At 44.0% G+C, this 16,230-nt stretch overlaps 1 protein-coding gene across 1 annotated transcript; it reads right to left on the bottom strand.

Annotated features, from left to right (window-relative positions):
- On the bottom strand, positions 1-13,683 carry SNX11 (sorting nexin 11). The gene is made up of 7 exons (XM_054993578.1): positions 13,626-13,683; positions 8,406-8,457; positions 7,196-7,282; positions 5,193-5,293; positions 3,698-3,796; positions 2,852-3,064; positions 1-1,357 (listed from the first exon to the last, which is right to left on the bottom strand). Exons 2-7 carry the CDS (start codon positions 8,427-8,429, stop codon positions 1,180-1,182), a joined length of 702 nt encoding a protein of 233 aa, XP_054849553.1. The 5' UTR covers positions 8,430-8,457; positions 13,626-13,683; the 3' UTR covers positions 1-1,179.
- Between the last annotated feature and the right edge of the window lie 2,547 nt (positions 13,684-16,230).

Here is a 16,230-nt window from a genome sequence, read left to right as displayed (position 1 = left end):
GGAAGAGAAAAGGATATGAGGAGAAATTCAGCACTTTTTGTTAAAGGAGGAAGGTTTCAATTCCATTCTTTAAATAAAAAACAAATCTTGCCACTTCCAGCCAAAATTCAACTGACGTTTGAGTTTCTCCTTGAAATACTAAGGACTAGAAACTTGCTACCCTTTTAAATTAAATGGGGGGCCCTTACTTCGTAACATACTGGACTAGAAGGGAAGGAAGGAGAGCAACACATCTGTATTACCCTCCCCCCACACATGCCCCAACATTGCCCTTTAGGATAGAAGTGGAATGTGGAACTGAATACAGTAAGCCAGTCATTAGTAGATTTTGCGTGGTGATGCCTGAGCAGGATCATCAATAACTCCACTAAAGTTTGAGAGGTGTGGGTGTATGTACAGGAAGGCAATTTTATTTCCAGAGCTTAGAGTGGGTTCCATGAACATACACATACACACCCCAGATCCTGTTTCAAGCTGAAAGCTGCAATGAAATAACCAGGAAAGAGATTGTTTCCCAAGAGATGTATCAAGCATGCAAGAGTCCTGCAAAATAATCTTCCATTTTCTCCTCTCCATATTTAATAAGTTCTTCCTAGTTGGATTTCAGAAGAATCAAGTACAACACTAATGAGTTGGGGGAGGGAGAAGAGAGACACTCATCCCAGCTGCATGCAGTTCCACCAAGGGAAACCAGATGGGGGCCTGGCATTTAGGGATAGCAGGTGGGTTCTCTGGCTCTGTACCAGAGGAAAGTCCAACCCAGGCAAGCTATTCAACATGCCTATGAGTCTGTACTTTTCTCAGAAGCCCAGTTGTCTTCTACCAGCTATGGGGATGGGGAGAATAGACAGGATGCAGCCAAACCCCAAAACAGAACCTTTTCCTGCCCAGTGGGATTCCTCTACAGCTGGGAAAGCCCTCGTAGGAAGCCAGCTGACTTACAAGGAAGGAGGGCCACAATAAAACCAGGAATACTACGTCTCCTTTAGAACGACTCTGGGGTCCCTGGGCAGCAGCTATTCGTTTTAGTTCACCAAGTGTTCTCGCTGATCCAGGCCAAATGTTCATTCAGCTCACCAGATCCAACACAGACAGCAGTGCCTCCCCTCTAGGGTCTGACAGGCAAGACAACTGCTGAGAAAGAACTCCAACGATATCCCAAAGGGGCTGTTCTGACTCTCACTGTTCCTTGGCATGGTCAGTTGATTTTACAGCGCCAACCTGAAGTGACCCTGCCGAATGGCTCTCCTCTTCCTCAGAATCTGGACTCTCCAACTGGCTGTCTTCCATGCTGATGTCACTCCAATAAGGAAGGGGCTCAGGGGCACTTCCAGCAGGATGGCTTCCTCTGTCAAACCTTGGGCAGAGAAAGGGGAAGTGTTGGGTTTCAAGACAAAAAGAAAACAAGATGTTCAGAGGACTTCTGCAAGGAGGATAAACGTATTCTCCACCCCTTCCTGGAGTCAACGTCCCTGAACTGCCCAGCTGCGGTCCCACCAGAAGCGGCCTTTCAGAAACACTCTTGGACCACAAAGTCCTGACCTGAACATGAGACACCTGAAAGCAAGAAATTCATCACATCAAATTTCAAAAGGAGAGCACTCCTTTTGCAATCAAGGGGATAGGGAAGAGTAGAAGAAAATCAGAGAGAATGAGATGTCTCTAAGATTGGGCTACAACAGAAGAACTCTGGGAAGCTAGCAAAGAAAGCTGGGACTCAAGACAGCCACAGGTCAAGAGAGAAACAGCATGGAGTACTACAGAGGAACAAGGAAGAGATCGAGGCGATGAGGAGGAAAGTAGAGGAAGAATGGGCTGAGAGGAGAACAGCAGAGACAGGAACTGCACAGGCAAGGAAGGCCAAGGGTTACCCATCAATCTGAAAGAACCAGCCTGATTTCTGACTGCAGTTCTCTAGTTACAGGGGTCCCCCAGGCTGAGCCTGTAAGATTTTTTGGAATTTTGAGACCAGTTAGTGGGCTTTACCACCAAAGGGCAGCCATGGGAGCCGGAACCAACCACAAAATGTTAGGTCCTCCTACGACTGAGGCAGTTAACATCTGACCCTCCTGGGTTCCTCTGAAGCATCTTCTGCTTCAGCTAAGTGGATGAAGGCCAGGACTGGCTCTTTGTCTTCGGGAAACTGTACTTCGTGAAATAAATTGAGCACCAGAAAACACATTGACAGACTTCATGGTGCCCACAGGTACTATGTTGGGAAATCACAGCACTGTTAGTTTAAGAGATTCACATCCAGTGTTTTGTACAGTCTGTATCATCCCTAAGAGTCACCATGGAGAGACCAAAGCCTGGAGATCTGGTGTGATGTAGTCATTAGAGGTCTGGACTAGGACCGGGCAGACCTGGAGACAAATCCCTACTCAACCACGATGCTCATTGAGACAGTCACTCTCTCAAAGCTCAAGCTACCCTACAGGCTCACTGTGAGATTAACTACCCAGGCAGTTTAGCTTTGACTTGGGGAGCTTTCTTAAATATTATACTCATTCAAGCATGGATTGAGCAGGGGTTTATTTCCTTCAGCGCTCTTCCCTGGACAGCCAGTGTTGTATAGTGGTTAGAGTATCAGACTAGGATCTGGGAGACCCAGGTTCAAATCCCCACTCTGCCACAGAAGCTTGCTGAGTGAAGTTGAGTCAAGCCTACCTCACAAGATTGTTGTGAGGATAAAATGGAGAAGCGAAGAATGATGTAAGCCACTTTGGATTCCCATTGGGGAGAAAGGCAGGGTATAAATAAAGCAAATAAATAAATAACCCAGTTTTGTCCTACAGATAAACCTTGGTCTTAGAAGGGGATGGGAGTTAGGAACTGCGTTTGTACCAATTACCTGCCACCCAAATCTCCTCTGGCCAGCCAGGCCGAGTGGCCATCCTCTTCCTGTGCCCAACCACAGTTAGACATGGCGTAGCGGAGAATGGCATCTGTGACGCTTAGAGGTCCCTGTCCCTGGACACAAGCTTCAATCTCCGGCACGGAGAGCTGGCTCTGGAGGAAGAGGTGCAGCTGGCTGTCAGAAAGAAGTACGACGTTTTGTACCACCCTAGAATGAGGGAAACAGGGACCAGGTGAATATGGCACCCAGAAACAGAAGGAAAGTCTTGGTAAGCAAGTAAAATGTTCTCAAGCCAAGATTGGATGCTCTCACCCTACAAAACGAGACAGGTGATGAGATCTCCTGCCGAACTGGAGCAGAACCCATTCTCCAGAAATGCTAGAAGAGGCATTGCTTTTCCTACAGGCTGGAAAAGGACACCGCAGGGTTAGCCTGGGTTCCCGTTCCTGGCTTTGATGGTTCAGGAGACGCAGCTGGATGGGGCCATTGTGCTCCTGCCATGCAAAGGGGGTGGCAAAGGAGTTTCTGCCAGAAGTCTACTTGTTTGGGGCACCAGCTACTCACTGCAGCTACACCTCTGGATTGGAGTCACATGAAGGGAAACCCAGGGAGAGCCATCATGATCCTCCCTGGGCAGCCATTGCTGATCACGGGTCAGTATCCAACCTGAGGCTGGAGGAAGTTCCACCATCTTAAGGAGCCTACCTCCAACCAAATGGAAGAAGGCAACCCTGACTGGGGCTGGCTTTACAACTTGGCCTTGTCACAGCATCTTCCCTCCCATTTTCCCAAGAAAAATTATAGTCATCAATGTGCCCTGTACCCTCATTTTTCACTCACTTCTCCAGGAACTGCTGAAGACCCTGCCGTCGCTTCTCAATGAATTCGTCTGCATGGCCAGCAAAGAACGAGGACTTCCCAGGAAGTTCTGGAACAGGCCTAAGGTGTAGGAGAGGCACAAAGATGTCCCACATGAACAGAAGGCGGAGGATTTGTCTATGCTTCTCAGCATAACCCCTAGGCTTGTGCTCTACTAAGAAAGGATCTACTAAGAAAGGATCATTTTTATCAACCACTTTTTCTGGTCAGCTTCACAGGACGCCCTGCACCCTTACAAAGAACCATTTTTCCTCTTGAAATACCAGTAAATGTGAGCAGATGGCCCAGATCCAAACTGGAGTCACACTCGCCATTCGCCTTTTACAGACACACAGAGACTGTCCTATCTGTTTTGGTTTTCCCGGAGCTGAACTGCTAGATCATGCCAGTCAAACTTACATGGACTCTGCAAGTCAGTCTTGAGCACTTTTGATGTTACCAATCAAGTCAGGCCTAAATTAAGACTGGATGCTGGACAACAGATTTCCCAAATGTTTATGGTATATAACAGCTTCTGGGAATTGAATTGGAGACCAACAGGAGATGGGGGGAAGGTGATAATCTAGTCTCTCTTGCTATTTTTCCAACCTGGGGTTACTAGTCCCATTTCTGGAATATTCAGATACCTTTGCAGTATAGTAGCACCTTTAAGACTAACCAATTTTATTGTAGCATAAGCTTTTGAGAATCAAGTTCTCTTCGTCAGATGCATGATCTGAACTGGTCGGATCATGCATCTGACGAAGAGAACTTGATTCTCAAAAGCTTATGCTACAATAAAATTGGTTAGTCTTAAAGGTGCTACTGGACTCTTTTTGATTTTGCTACCACAGACTAACACGGCTAACTCCTCTGGATCTTTGCAGTATAAATAGCATTTCCAGGGGCTATCAGAAAACCAGGACAGGTGGGCAAGGAAGGGTTAAATCCCTCCTCCACAACACCCCAATACAAGTTAGGGGTGAGTGGGAAGACATAGCTATTTATCAAATTTTAAAGCCAGAATCAGAATTTAAGGGGAAAAGTTTTGCAGGTTGACTGGAATCAAAGCATCATTCCCCTGAGAGCTGAATGGTGTTTAAGTATCTTTGCAAAACCATCAGTTTCAAGTCTGTTCACCTCTTACTAAAAAGATCTGTGGTGTGCACAACACAATCCTAAGCAAAGTTTCACTTTTTCAAGCTCATAGACTTCAGTGGACTTAGAAGGGTGTAACTCTACTTTGGATTGCTTGGGCAACGTTGCAATGGGGTTTGCACATGTTCTGCGTATACACAAGAAGTTTTCCCTAGTTTTATCCAGCTTCAGTGTTCTCCACTGAGATTTATTCAGAGAATAAAGCCATGCTCACACAGCAGCAGAAGCTTCTAAATAGAGGTGGAAGAACCTTGACTCTTCTGAACAGTTATCTTTGGGGTATATAGCAGAAAAAATAAGACTGCCATTTCACACTTACACTAATCCAGCATTCTTCTGTAGCTGCTTCTTCAGCCACACAAACTCCCGGTACCGTCTGCGCACACAAGATGTCTTCGCAGTGAAAGCTTTGCTGTTTGTCTGTATAAAAGACAGGAGAACGGGCCTCATCACAGGGTCTCCTCCGTCTCTTTCTACTCTGGCTCCCCCTGCTGACTGCTATATTAAATCTGAACCAGTATTATAAACCCTTGGCTCAGAAGCACAAGGTCTGCAACCAGCAGCTTTGCTATCTCATATCCCATTAATTTATTGGTGTTGTAGTTTGCACATCAAGCAGATCACTTGTGGGACTTTCCTGCCTTACCCTTATCCCAGAAGCTGCCTGCAGATACCAGGGGTTAGGATGACCTGCCCAAACAAAAAGTCACACAGCACCAGCGGCTGCAGTGAAGAGGAAAAAATGGGCAACAGCCACCCACCTCCTGCCACTGGCAAAAGTGCATCTTGTAGCTAACATAAGGCTTTTTTGCACTGGCGAAAATGATTGATAGGAACTAACACAATATGTTTTTCATTTATTGATCAACAACATTTTTATAATCTCTGTTATGAAGACAATTAGATTTCTTTGGATTTCTCTCTGTATAAAGCTTTTAATGATTATTCTAAGATTAATCTGTTGATTATTAACTCTAGAGTTAATCTCTTTTTAAAAATGTCTTGCATCTGGGAAAACTTTCTCTTTTACTTGTATTGATTACTGTTTTAAAACAATAAACAAAAATGTGGAGATTTCTTTTTTTAAAAAAAGATGACCTCAAGACTTAGATTGAAAGAGGACCCTCAGATTTCATGGGTGCGCATGACACAGCAATATAACGAAGCAGACATGAAATGCTGATGCACCATTTTCTTGCACAGGAAAGTCACAGTACAGTTCTAAGAAGAGTGATGCCCTTCTAAATTAATGGGCTTAGAAGGGTATAACTTTGCTTATGACCATAGCTCCAGCAGCAAAATGGTCTTATCCTTTTTCGATTAGAATTTAGAGCTGTCCAGGTCTAAACAGACAACTGGAGCAACCATGTCTAATCTATTCCTCTTCAGAGTAGTAGTAATCAGTGGAAGAATCTCTTCAGGCGTGATGCTGCATCTTGGGGACTCTGTCCCCTAAGAAGCCCACCTGGCACCTTTATTACTGGCCTTTCAGTATCCAGCTAAACCCTCCACTCTCCTTCTGGTTTGGTTAATTGGTTTTTTTTTATTGCAGCTCTGATATGTATGGACTGTGTTAGGGCTGTGCTATTCGGGTTTCGCTTTGGGTAAAGATACCCGAAGCGGACCCAATTCAGCAAGCTTCAGTATTCCCGAAGCAGGAATACCAAATCTCCCCACCCGTGCACAGCCCTTGACTGTATATTTTTGAAAATCCTTTGCTATTCTGTTTGTTCTGTATATATTTGTGGTTTACATCAAAATAAAAAATGATGTAGACATTTTAAACCCTTCAGAAGAGCAGAAATATTTCCCAGCATGATAATAGTGATCACCATTAATAACGGCCATCTAATTTGCCATGGATGCTTGCTGGGTAACTTTGGGGCAGTCACACATTCTTAACCTAACCAACCTCACAAGTTTTTGTGAGGATAAAATGGAGAAGAGGAGAAAAATGTAAGCTACTTTGGGTACCTACTGGGGAGAAAGACAGGGTATAAGGAAATAAATAACAATCCTTTTAAAAACAATTTATGTTGCTGCACATCATAACCAGTAGGAATGAGTTCCACAAACCAGTTCTCTCACATGACATAGTGTGGCCTTAAACATGCTCCTTACCATCTTCAATGGATGACAGAGATTTCATACCATAGAAAAAGAAAATTATGTATTAGAATGTTACCCATTCCCAAGTTATTTTATTCTCTCAAAAACAACAGTAATTTTTGAAGACTTTTTGACAGAAGAGGGCAAACTGTCTTCTCAGTAACTTATGGCCTGTTCTTTGGACTTCCTCTATTTCAGCTGTTCCATACTTACATGGAGGAATATTTTGTAATCCACATAGGAGTTCCAGGATCCCTCATTCTGGACACGAGGATCTTGAACACGCACAGTGGTCAGTTCCTAAGTGTGAAGGTGAAGGAGAGAAAAGATCATAAACAAATATTTCCCACCCCAATACCTCCCCGCCAGCCTTCCAACAGTCTATGGTGAGAGAGAGAATCCATCCATCTTGAAGAATGCAGTCCACAAGCAGAAACCCATGAGGAAAAGCTTCCTTGGGCCAGATCAAAGGTTTATCTCATCAGCATTCCTTTTCAAACGACAGCCAGACGCCACCTCAGATGCTCACAAGCAAAGCACAAAGCCATTGGTTCGTCCCCAGTGTCTTGTGCTCAGACGTATACTGCCTCTGAACATGAAGGTTCCTTCTGGCTATCTCCACCAATAGACCAATCCACTATGAATTTATCCAACCTTAGTTTATAGCCATCTAAACTAGCCACCCCAGCTATAGGATTGGTCATTAATTTCATATGTTATTTCTTCATGAAGGTGAAGGGCTTCATCTATGGCAGTTAAGTTTAAAATAAACAGTTTAATTCAGGGATATTCCTTTCCCTCCAGCCCTTTTTGAGATCGGCACAATGTTATCTGGAGGGGAGCCCTTTTAGAAGGTGTGGCTTACAGAAATGCCCCCACCTAGTGGAGCAGTCTGTCAGAGGAGGGGAGTAAAGAGATTCTAAATCTCTGGTAAAATTCAGGAAGTCATGTATGGTAATCCTGCTTTTTTTGCAAGCTGAAACTGCCTGATGTTCATGCAGAGTTAGAATTTTCTGGCCATTCAGGATAGGGTTGCCAGCTCCAAGTTGGGAAATGCCTGGAGATTTGGAAAGAGGAGTCGAGCCTAGGGAGGGTGGGATTTGGGGAGGAGCCTCAGCAGGGTATAATGCCATAGATTCCTCCTTTTAAAGCACCCATTTTCTCCAGGGAGACTGATCTATGTTGTCTGGAGATCAGTTGTAAATTCAGGAAATCTCCAGCCACCCCAGAGTTTTGTTTTATTTTTTTGATCTCCCAAGTTGTAATACTCTTTGAGGTTAGAGCAAAAAATTATTTAACTGGTTTGGGGGGAAGGTGTATTAAATGACAGCATTTCTCCAGACAGCTTCCCCATCTCTGATGAAGGGAGTATGGCAAGAGACTGCGGTCAGGTGGCCAGATCTGCTACTGCCTGAGGGCTTACCTCTTGGTCTTGATGTTCTAACATTCTATATCCACAGCCCAAGGAGAAGCATCTGTTGAGGAGGAAAGGGGATAAATTAACACAGACAGGTGTTCCCTTGAAGAGGAAATTGCTCATTAGGTGTTCTAATTCTGAAAGAAAAATTTCATGCCTGGACCTGTTCTTATCATGTTTATAGTCCCGTCAGCATTATTAAGAAAAACTGAAAAACCAGATTAACCTTCTAGATTACAAACTGGAGATTCCCAATCTGGGATGAAGACTTATTGGGTGACCTCTGGCTAGTGACTCTCTTTCAGACTGACCAGTAGGGTGGTTGATATGAGGATAAAATGGAGGAAAATGATACACACCATCCTGAGCTCCTTGGAAGACAGGCAAGATTAAAATCTACTAAAGAAACAAAGCATATTGTGGTTTCTGGGAGTTTACTGCAACTGAATGCAGGGAAAGCAGGACTGGATATTTCACGACGTGTTAATTGTTCTGAGAATATAAATAAATTTGTAAAAAGGAGGCAACGTTTTATCAACCAGTGAGTTAATCAATTAAAAAACTAAGAAGGGGCTCCTGATTAATCAACTAGAAGATTTAATTATTTTTAAAAATATAAACACTTATAAATGCTGTAGAAGGCAAGTATGATTTTAGAGATACCTTTTTAAAAAAGGAAAATAACAGTGTGGTGTAATGGTTGGAGTTCTAAACTAAGGTCACAAAATTTTACGGCAAGTACACATCTGAACCCAGGTCTCCAGGGTCCATCACTTTACCAGGGGAACCCATTCAGTGCTCTCCCGTAGGAGCTGCTGTGAGGCGCATCTACAGACAAAACCTATGCCAATTGTTATCTCAGCTAGTTTTGGGGGGCGGGGTTAGATATTTATACCTTCCTTTCCCTAAAGCAGCGTAAAGCATCATTCTCCCATCTTTCATTTTACCCTCAAAACAACAACCCTGTGAGGCAGGTTAGGCTGAGAGTAATGAGCCCAAGGTCACTCAGCTAGCTGACATAGCAGATTGAGGATTCGAACCTGCAGTCTGCCAGATCCTAATCCTCCACTTTAACCACACTGACTAAAAGAGCACTAACCACATAGAAGCAGTTTTCATTTGCATACAGCTGAATCAAAGTCTGAATCACACACAGACACATCTTGGATTATGTAAAAGGAAATAATGTTACATATGTGGGGTTGGTTACACATGACTGTGAGAAATTTGAGGGGTGTTCAAATCTTGATTTAGGTTACTGCTAAGGTAGGACTACAGGGTTTGTGATTTTAAAACAGGAACTCCTAAAAGCCAAAGAATACTTTACGCCATGAACTAATCTAAATGCTTCCCTGTCCCCTGAGGTAAGGGCAGGATGTATATCTTAACAGATTCCTACACTCATTTAGCTCATTTGGCTGGCTAATTGTTTTTGTAGTACTTTTTATTAGCTTGCAAAACACTTGGCAACTCTTATCTGATCCTCACAACCCTCTTCTTAAACAGGGCCTTTACTCCTATTTTACTCCCAGTGAGGAAGAGTATTGTGATGGATATGAACTTTGATGTACTCTGATAATTCCTTTTCAAATCTCTGGGACTACAAAACATCTCCACACAAACGCCTTGTGAGGCAGATTTTCAGTTCCTCAAGGCACAGAAATAGATCTGCCACTCCTGTTTAAACAAGCCTGTTTAAATAGCCAAGGTCTGAGAACGGCTGGAGAAGTGTGACTCCCATTTCAGGAAGGGCCTTTCCCTCAAGGGATGGAGGGCTGTCCTCTCAATGTCAGAGGCCATGAATTCCAGGCAGTCTCGAATGCCAAACCCTGCCCCCCTTCAGAAGTTAAACTCAGAGAAGAGTTGAAGCATTCTGTACAATGGAGCCTGTTTAATGGTTGGGTGTTGGGTAAGAGACACTCCATGCATTTTGCAATTCAAAGGACTCTTTGGAGGGGGGTCCCAAATGAATTTGTTGGCTTTGTTTACATTTCTCTCCCAGAATATAGGACTATAGGAGAAGCCTTCCTCATTTGGTGACCTTTCCACAATGCTTTCACCCAGGTTCAAAAGAGGTATAAGGGACAGTCCCCTCTTACCGAAGAACACAGGCTATTTTTTTCTAGAAAAAAACTTCATTGGGCATTCTTCGATGGAAAGGCAAAACAAAGCTACTCCTGATCTACAAGCAGTCTTATGGGAGTCTTGCCTAGGAAGTTTTTTGCTAGCTATGCCCTTTTGCTAGCTATGCCCTCTCCTCACACACACTTGTAAGAGGACAAAATGGGTGTAGCTACAATTCCAGAACTGGTACATGTTGAGAAGAAGGTGCCCAATATATCTAGCCTGCCCACTTAACAGACTGGAGTGGGGGAGGGGGTCTGGTAAAACAGACCAGAGATTAGCCTCCCCCCACGCCCACACCACACACATCCATGTTTCCTAAAGGATAAGCCCAGGTCATTTATTTGCCAGTACAGCCCCACACCCCAAATCTGTTCAGCGGCTACATGCTCACTCCAATATCACAGAGATCCCTGGACCCCCTACAGCCTGCTCCCTTCAAAGCTAAAAAAAACCAACCCTACTCTAGCAGCCAGTGTTCTATAGTGGTTAGAAGGTCAGACTAGAATTTGGAATTGTGAGGTTTTTAATGTTGATAAGTTTATAAGGTCCTCAGTTCATTGAGTTATGGAAAGTTGACTTTTGTCTTTCTTTTCTCCATTTTAAACTTTTATTGAAATTTGTGTAAAACATACAGACAAAAGAAAAAGACAGAAAGAAAAAAGGAATTGAAAAAAGAGAAAATCTATATAATAGTAATATATACTGATTTTCCATTGCTATAGAATAAGTCTTTTAGTGACCATAAGGGCATGGAGGATCCATTTTTGCAGACCATGAGTTAGGTTTCATGAGACAGGCAAATAGTTTAAAAATAAACAACCTCAAAAATAAATGAGTATTATAGTATTCGCTCAAGTTTAAATCTCCACTCTGTCATGGAGGCTCAGTGGGTGATGTTGGGCAAGTCACATTCTCTCTCAACCTAGCCTATCTTAGAGGGTAGTGGTTGTGAGGGTAAAAATGGAGACGGGGGCAACGATACTGTAATGCGCTTTGGGTCCCCACTGGAGAGGAGAGCAGAATATTAATATCTATGTTAAAAATAAAATAAAAGCACAGTCAACCAGCTTCCACCACCCTTTCCCTCCCACATACATTCTGGATTACCAGACGTGGCATACTAGGACAGAGGCCATAGCTTCCAAACAGGCTCAAGGCCTAGCACTTCTCTCTCTCTTTAGACAATGAACATTGCCCTTGGTCCAGACACATCTTCCACCTCAGCCAGCAGCTAACCTTACACCCACCTTAATCCCAGTTTTGCCATCTGAAAGAAAACTGGATTAGGAAATGGTTGAGAACATAAGCACGTTCAAAAACCAGATTTACCACAAACTCATTGGGCAGCCTTAGGGGCAACAGCTCCTCTTCCACACATAATAATATAGGGCTTCGTGGCTGTGGCTGACTTTATTTAAAATCTTTAACAACTGTCTGAGTGTTTTGCACATTTGGTATATTACTGAATTACAGAACTGGGGAAGGAGAGGTATGTACTGCAGCCACCGGTTCCTGACAAAACAAAGGGGGAATGCTATTTCTGGGGAAATCTATTGAAGGACATTGCCCCTGGGCCCTGTTTACTACAATACTCCAGGAATTCCACACACCCTCCTGCACAAATCCTGGCTTCTTTCTCTCTATTTGTTAGCTACAATGAATGAAATAATTAGTCCAGAAACCACCCCATGAGACTAGGATGAGAAACCGTGAGGTCACCCAGTATTCTGGCAAAGCCAGGAATTCAGGCCTCCTTCTTCCCAATCCAACACTTTTAACCACTACGCACATCAACTTTCAGAAGTTCCATTTCAACATTTTGCCTGCTGTAACATCCCAATATCTCCATCTGCTAGCTGCAGGTTTCAAAAATATTATGGCTCACACCACTGGCAGTAGACTACACCCAGGGTTTGCAGGGCCCAAGAAACAACTCCTTCCTATACCCCACAACAAACCACACATGAAACTGAGTCAGACCCTCAGTCGTTCAAGCTCAGTCCTGGCTACCCGAATTGACAGCAGCTCTCCAGGGTCTCAGGCAGGGGTCTTTCACACCACATCCAACCTGATCCCTACTGGAGATGCCAGGGATTGAACCTGGGACCTTCTACAAGGTAAACAGAGGCTTTAGCACTGAGCCAATGATCCCCCCCTCAATGCAGGGTAGACCTTCATTGCCAGTGGGAGGGATGAGACACCATAAGCTGATAGGACAGGGAAGGGCTGGGGAGGTATAAGAGTGTTCCTGTCAGTGTGTGCATTCTGTGCTGTGCTTGGGGGCTACCTGTATCTGGGTCTGTACAATGTCTCCTCATAAGCTACAGTTTATATATGGAGGTGGTGGAAAGTGCCGTCAAGTCATAGCTGGCTTATGGCAACGCTCGCCGGGGTTTTCAAGGCAAGAGTCTAACAGAGGTGGTTTGCCATTACTTGGTTCTGCAACCCTGCTCTCAAGGCCGATCCTGCTTCGTGTCGGAGATTTGAGGAAATCGAGCTTGCGGGGCTATGCAGGTCAAGGCAAACTATACACACCTGCAAGAAATACAAACCCTCTGAAAGGTCGTAAAACAGAAATTGGAAGGGACGGGCCTTAGAAATAGCTAAGCGGTGCTCTTCTTCTGCATAAACACTGGCAGCTGCTTTTGCAAAGGCTTCAAGCAAACAGCCCACCTATCCCACCCGCATCTATTGCAAGAAGCAGCCGCTCGCTCCAATCTGAAGCAAATGACTTTTTTTCCAATACAGAAGAACCCGGGAGCAAACCTGAGACCTGCTGCGGTGCAAATCATACACTGATTTATGCCCATGGAGCCTCCTCCCACCGGCATCCCCGTTCCCCTACCAGCCCTTCCCAAGCTTCATTCACGAGTCTGAAGTAGAGCTCCCTGATCTCTCCGGGCCAGCCTTCCTCACCGCCCGCAGCAACAAAGCCACCTGTTTCCCACCCCATCATGATCCCCACCCATGCCTCTCGGACCTCGCTTCCAACCATCTGTTCCCTAATCCACGCCGTCTTCGTCCTAGCTGCCCCGCTTCTGTCTCACCCCCTTGCAATACAGCCCCCTCCTTTGCTATCCTTCACACTTCTTCACTTACGGTCTTGTTTCCTTTAACAGCTCTCTCCCCCCGCCCAGCAGCCGCACCTGACGTGGCCCCTTTAAGAATACAGAAGCCCAGCGGCTTTTTAACGCTTGCGTTCCGACGTGACCCCTCTCAGGCTTGCAAGCCGCATGGTTTGATGGGAAGTGTAGTCTTCATGCTCAGAACGCGCTTGAATGGGTGGCTGGGATGAAATTTCAGGATGTTCTGGTTTCCGGTGGCAAATTCCCTCGGCTTGCGCGAAAATGATAAGCTTTTTACTACGCATTTTTTAAAAATCCAAAATAAACCCCATCCTCGAGTCTCTACCTCAAATGCCGTTGTGTAGCACGATACTGGACTTTAAAAAGGTGATGGCGGGGGGAGTAAATCCCGTTGAAATCAATGAGATTTTCTCCCAAGAAAATAAGCATAAGATTGGCGTCGTAGAATACCTACATAGTCATGAAAACGTGTGTTGAAAAGTGTGGGTGGATTGGGTAAAGGATCCAGTAGATCCTTTACCCAATCAGTAGATTCATGTGCTCGAACATTTCTGGGGCTAAGATTCACGTCCCATTAGGCATCTGACGAAGAGAACTTGATTCTCGAAAGCTTATGCTACAATAAAATTGGTTAGTCTTAAAGGTGCTACTGGACTCTTTTTGATTTCTCTAATAAGTGTTTTCAGGACTACCACAGAGGATGAGTCCAAAGGGATAGTTAAAGAATGTTTAAAGCGGAGCGGAGCGAGGTTGTCTTTGCCAGCCAATATTGGGTGCTAATACAGGTTACATTAGCGAGAGAATGTCCTTTTTACTTCAGGTCAGAAGTAAATCCCATTTTATTCACTATGGCATACTTCCAAAAAAGTGGTTTGAGAATTACACTGCAAGTTCCCCAGTTTATTAGGAATAGGCTTTATTTTCTGATATTGATCTGGGTTAAACCATGATCCCTGTATCTCTCCCCCCACTCCCGTTTTAGGATACCCTAAATTCCTTCCACACGGGCAATTCCCCAAGTTTCTTTCTCTAGTGACTAGTTTCTCTAGTTTCTTTCTCTAGCTAATTAAAATCAAACTTGTTCTCAGCAGTCCCTTCCCAAGTTCTGTTTCCTGGGATGACGACAAATTTAACCTTTTTGAAGTATGGTAATAGTGGTTAGTATATACATTCACAACCATGAAAACAAATACCACAAGAACAAAAGACAGATAACTACAATTGTCAACATCCAGGTGGTGGCTGGAGATCTCCCAGAATAACAACTGGTGTCCAAACCCCAGAGATCAGTTCCTCTGGAGAAAATGGGTGCTTTAGACAGTGGACAGTATGGCATTATACCCTATTGAGGCCCCTCCCCAAACCCAACCCTATCCAGACTGCACTCTCCAAATCCCCAAGAATGTTCCAAGGTGGAGCTGGCAACTCTAACCTTGTTGATTTTATTGATTACTGAAAATGACAGCTTTCAAGTTACATGGATCCTCTTCAGGTTCAGAAATCAGTAGGTTTAGACTGAAGTAGAGGGGAAAGAAACCATATTGTACAAGTGTAGTCATATACAAAGCTCTTCCAGTCTAACCCTATTGAAAACAATTGGTTTAGACTGCAGCAGGATAAGCTACATTTAACAGTGCAATCCTACCCAAAGCTATCCAAATCAAATCAATTGGAGAAATTCTGCATAGGATCATGCTGTTAGTTGCTTACTTTCAGTGCACCAATGATCCTTTCAGGTGGGTAGACATATTGGCCTGCAGTAAAAGAGCCAGTTGTAAGTCCAGGAGCACCTTAAAATCAATGAGATTTTCCAGGGTACAAGCAGGGATATAAAGGTTCAGAGATCTCCATTACTATTTGAGTCTGAAGAAGGGAGCTCTGACTCTTGAAAGCCTACACTTTGAAAATCTTGTTGGTGTCTAAGTTGCCACTGGACTCAAATCCTGTTCTACTACAGCAGACCACCATGACTACCCACCTAAACTATCTTCATGGGGGGAAAATGTGTGATTTGACAAAATGAGATTTGACTGGAAATTAGTTGTCAACTGACCTGGAGAAAAATATCCTGTCTCTTTGTTGCAAAAATAACAAGGTTTGTGACCTGGTGCTTTGCCCAATGATTTACACCAAGACTTGGAGAACTTTGAAGAGGAAACACAGCCCAAATATGATGGTGGGGTCTTTTTATACCTTTCTTCTTCTTGAGTCAAAAGTTCTGTTCTGAGAAAAACCCACCTCCGTTTGTTTCTGGGCCCTAGTGGAACTATCTCTTCTCTTCATCTCTCCAGCTCAAACCAGTTCTTGTTTACACCTACTGCCTTGCTGTCTAAACTGTTCTCTTACATTGTTATACATTGAAGGCCAAGCAACTAAGCAGCTTTGTATTTCAAGCTAGCAAGAAAAAAATGGCTGTGCTTTTGTTCACACCTTTAATAGAAGTTGATATGCGAAAATGGACTGTTTAAGCTTTTTTGTGGCATGGAGGTAAATAACATAACCTGATAAATAACATCCCATTAATTCTGCCAGGTTTTTTTTTCTCCAGGACAGTTGGCAACCCTATCTTGGACTCGAATTATGGATTTTAAGATTGAGGTGTTTTTTTTTAAAACTAA

The sequence above is a fragment of the Eublepharis macularius genome, chromosome 12 (assembly GCF_028583425.1).
Source record: "Eublepharis macularius isolate TG4126 chromosome 12, MPM_Emac_v1.0, whole genome shotgun sequence".
NCBI lineage: Eukaryota > Metazoa > Chordata > Lepidosauria > Squamata > Eublepharidae > Eublepharis > Eublepharis macularius.
The sequence above is the reverse complement of the archived record's forward strand: the minus strand, read 5'-3'. Positions and strand labels throughout refer to the sequence as shown.

Coding starts and splice junctions, on each gene's coding strand:
- SNX11 (XM_054993578.1), bottom strand. CDS start 8,429: ATGTTAGAACATCAAGACCAAGAG. Junction 7,283..8,405: donor TAGAACATCAAGACCAAGAG/GTAAGCCCTCAG, acceptor CTTCACACTTAG/GAACTGACCACTGTGCGTGT. Junction 3,797..5,192: donor CAGAAGAATGCTGGATTAGT/GTAAGTGTGAAA, acceptor CCTACACCTTAG/GCCTGTTCCAGAACTTCCTG.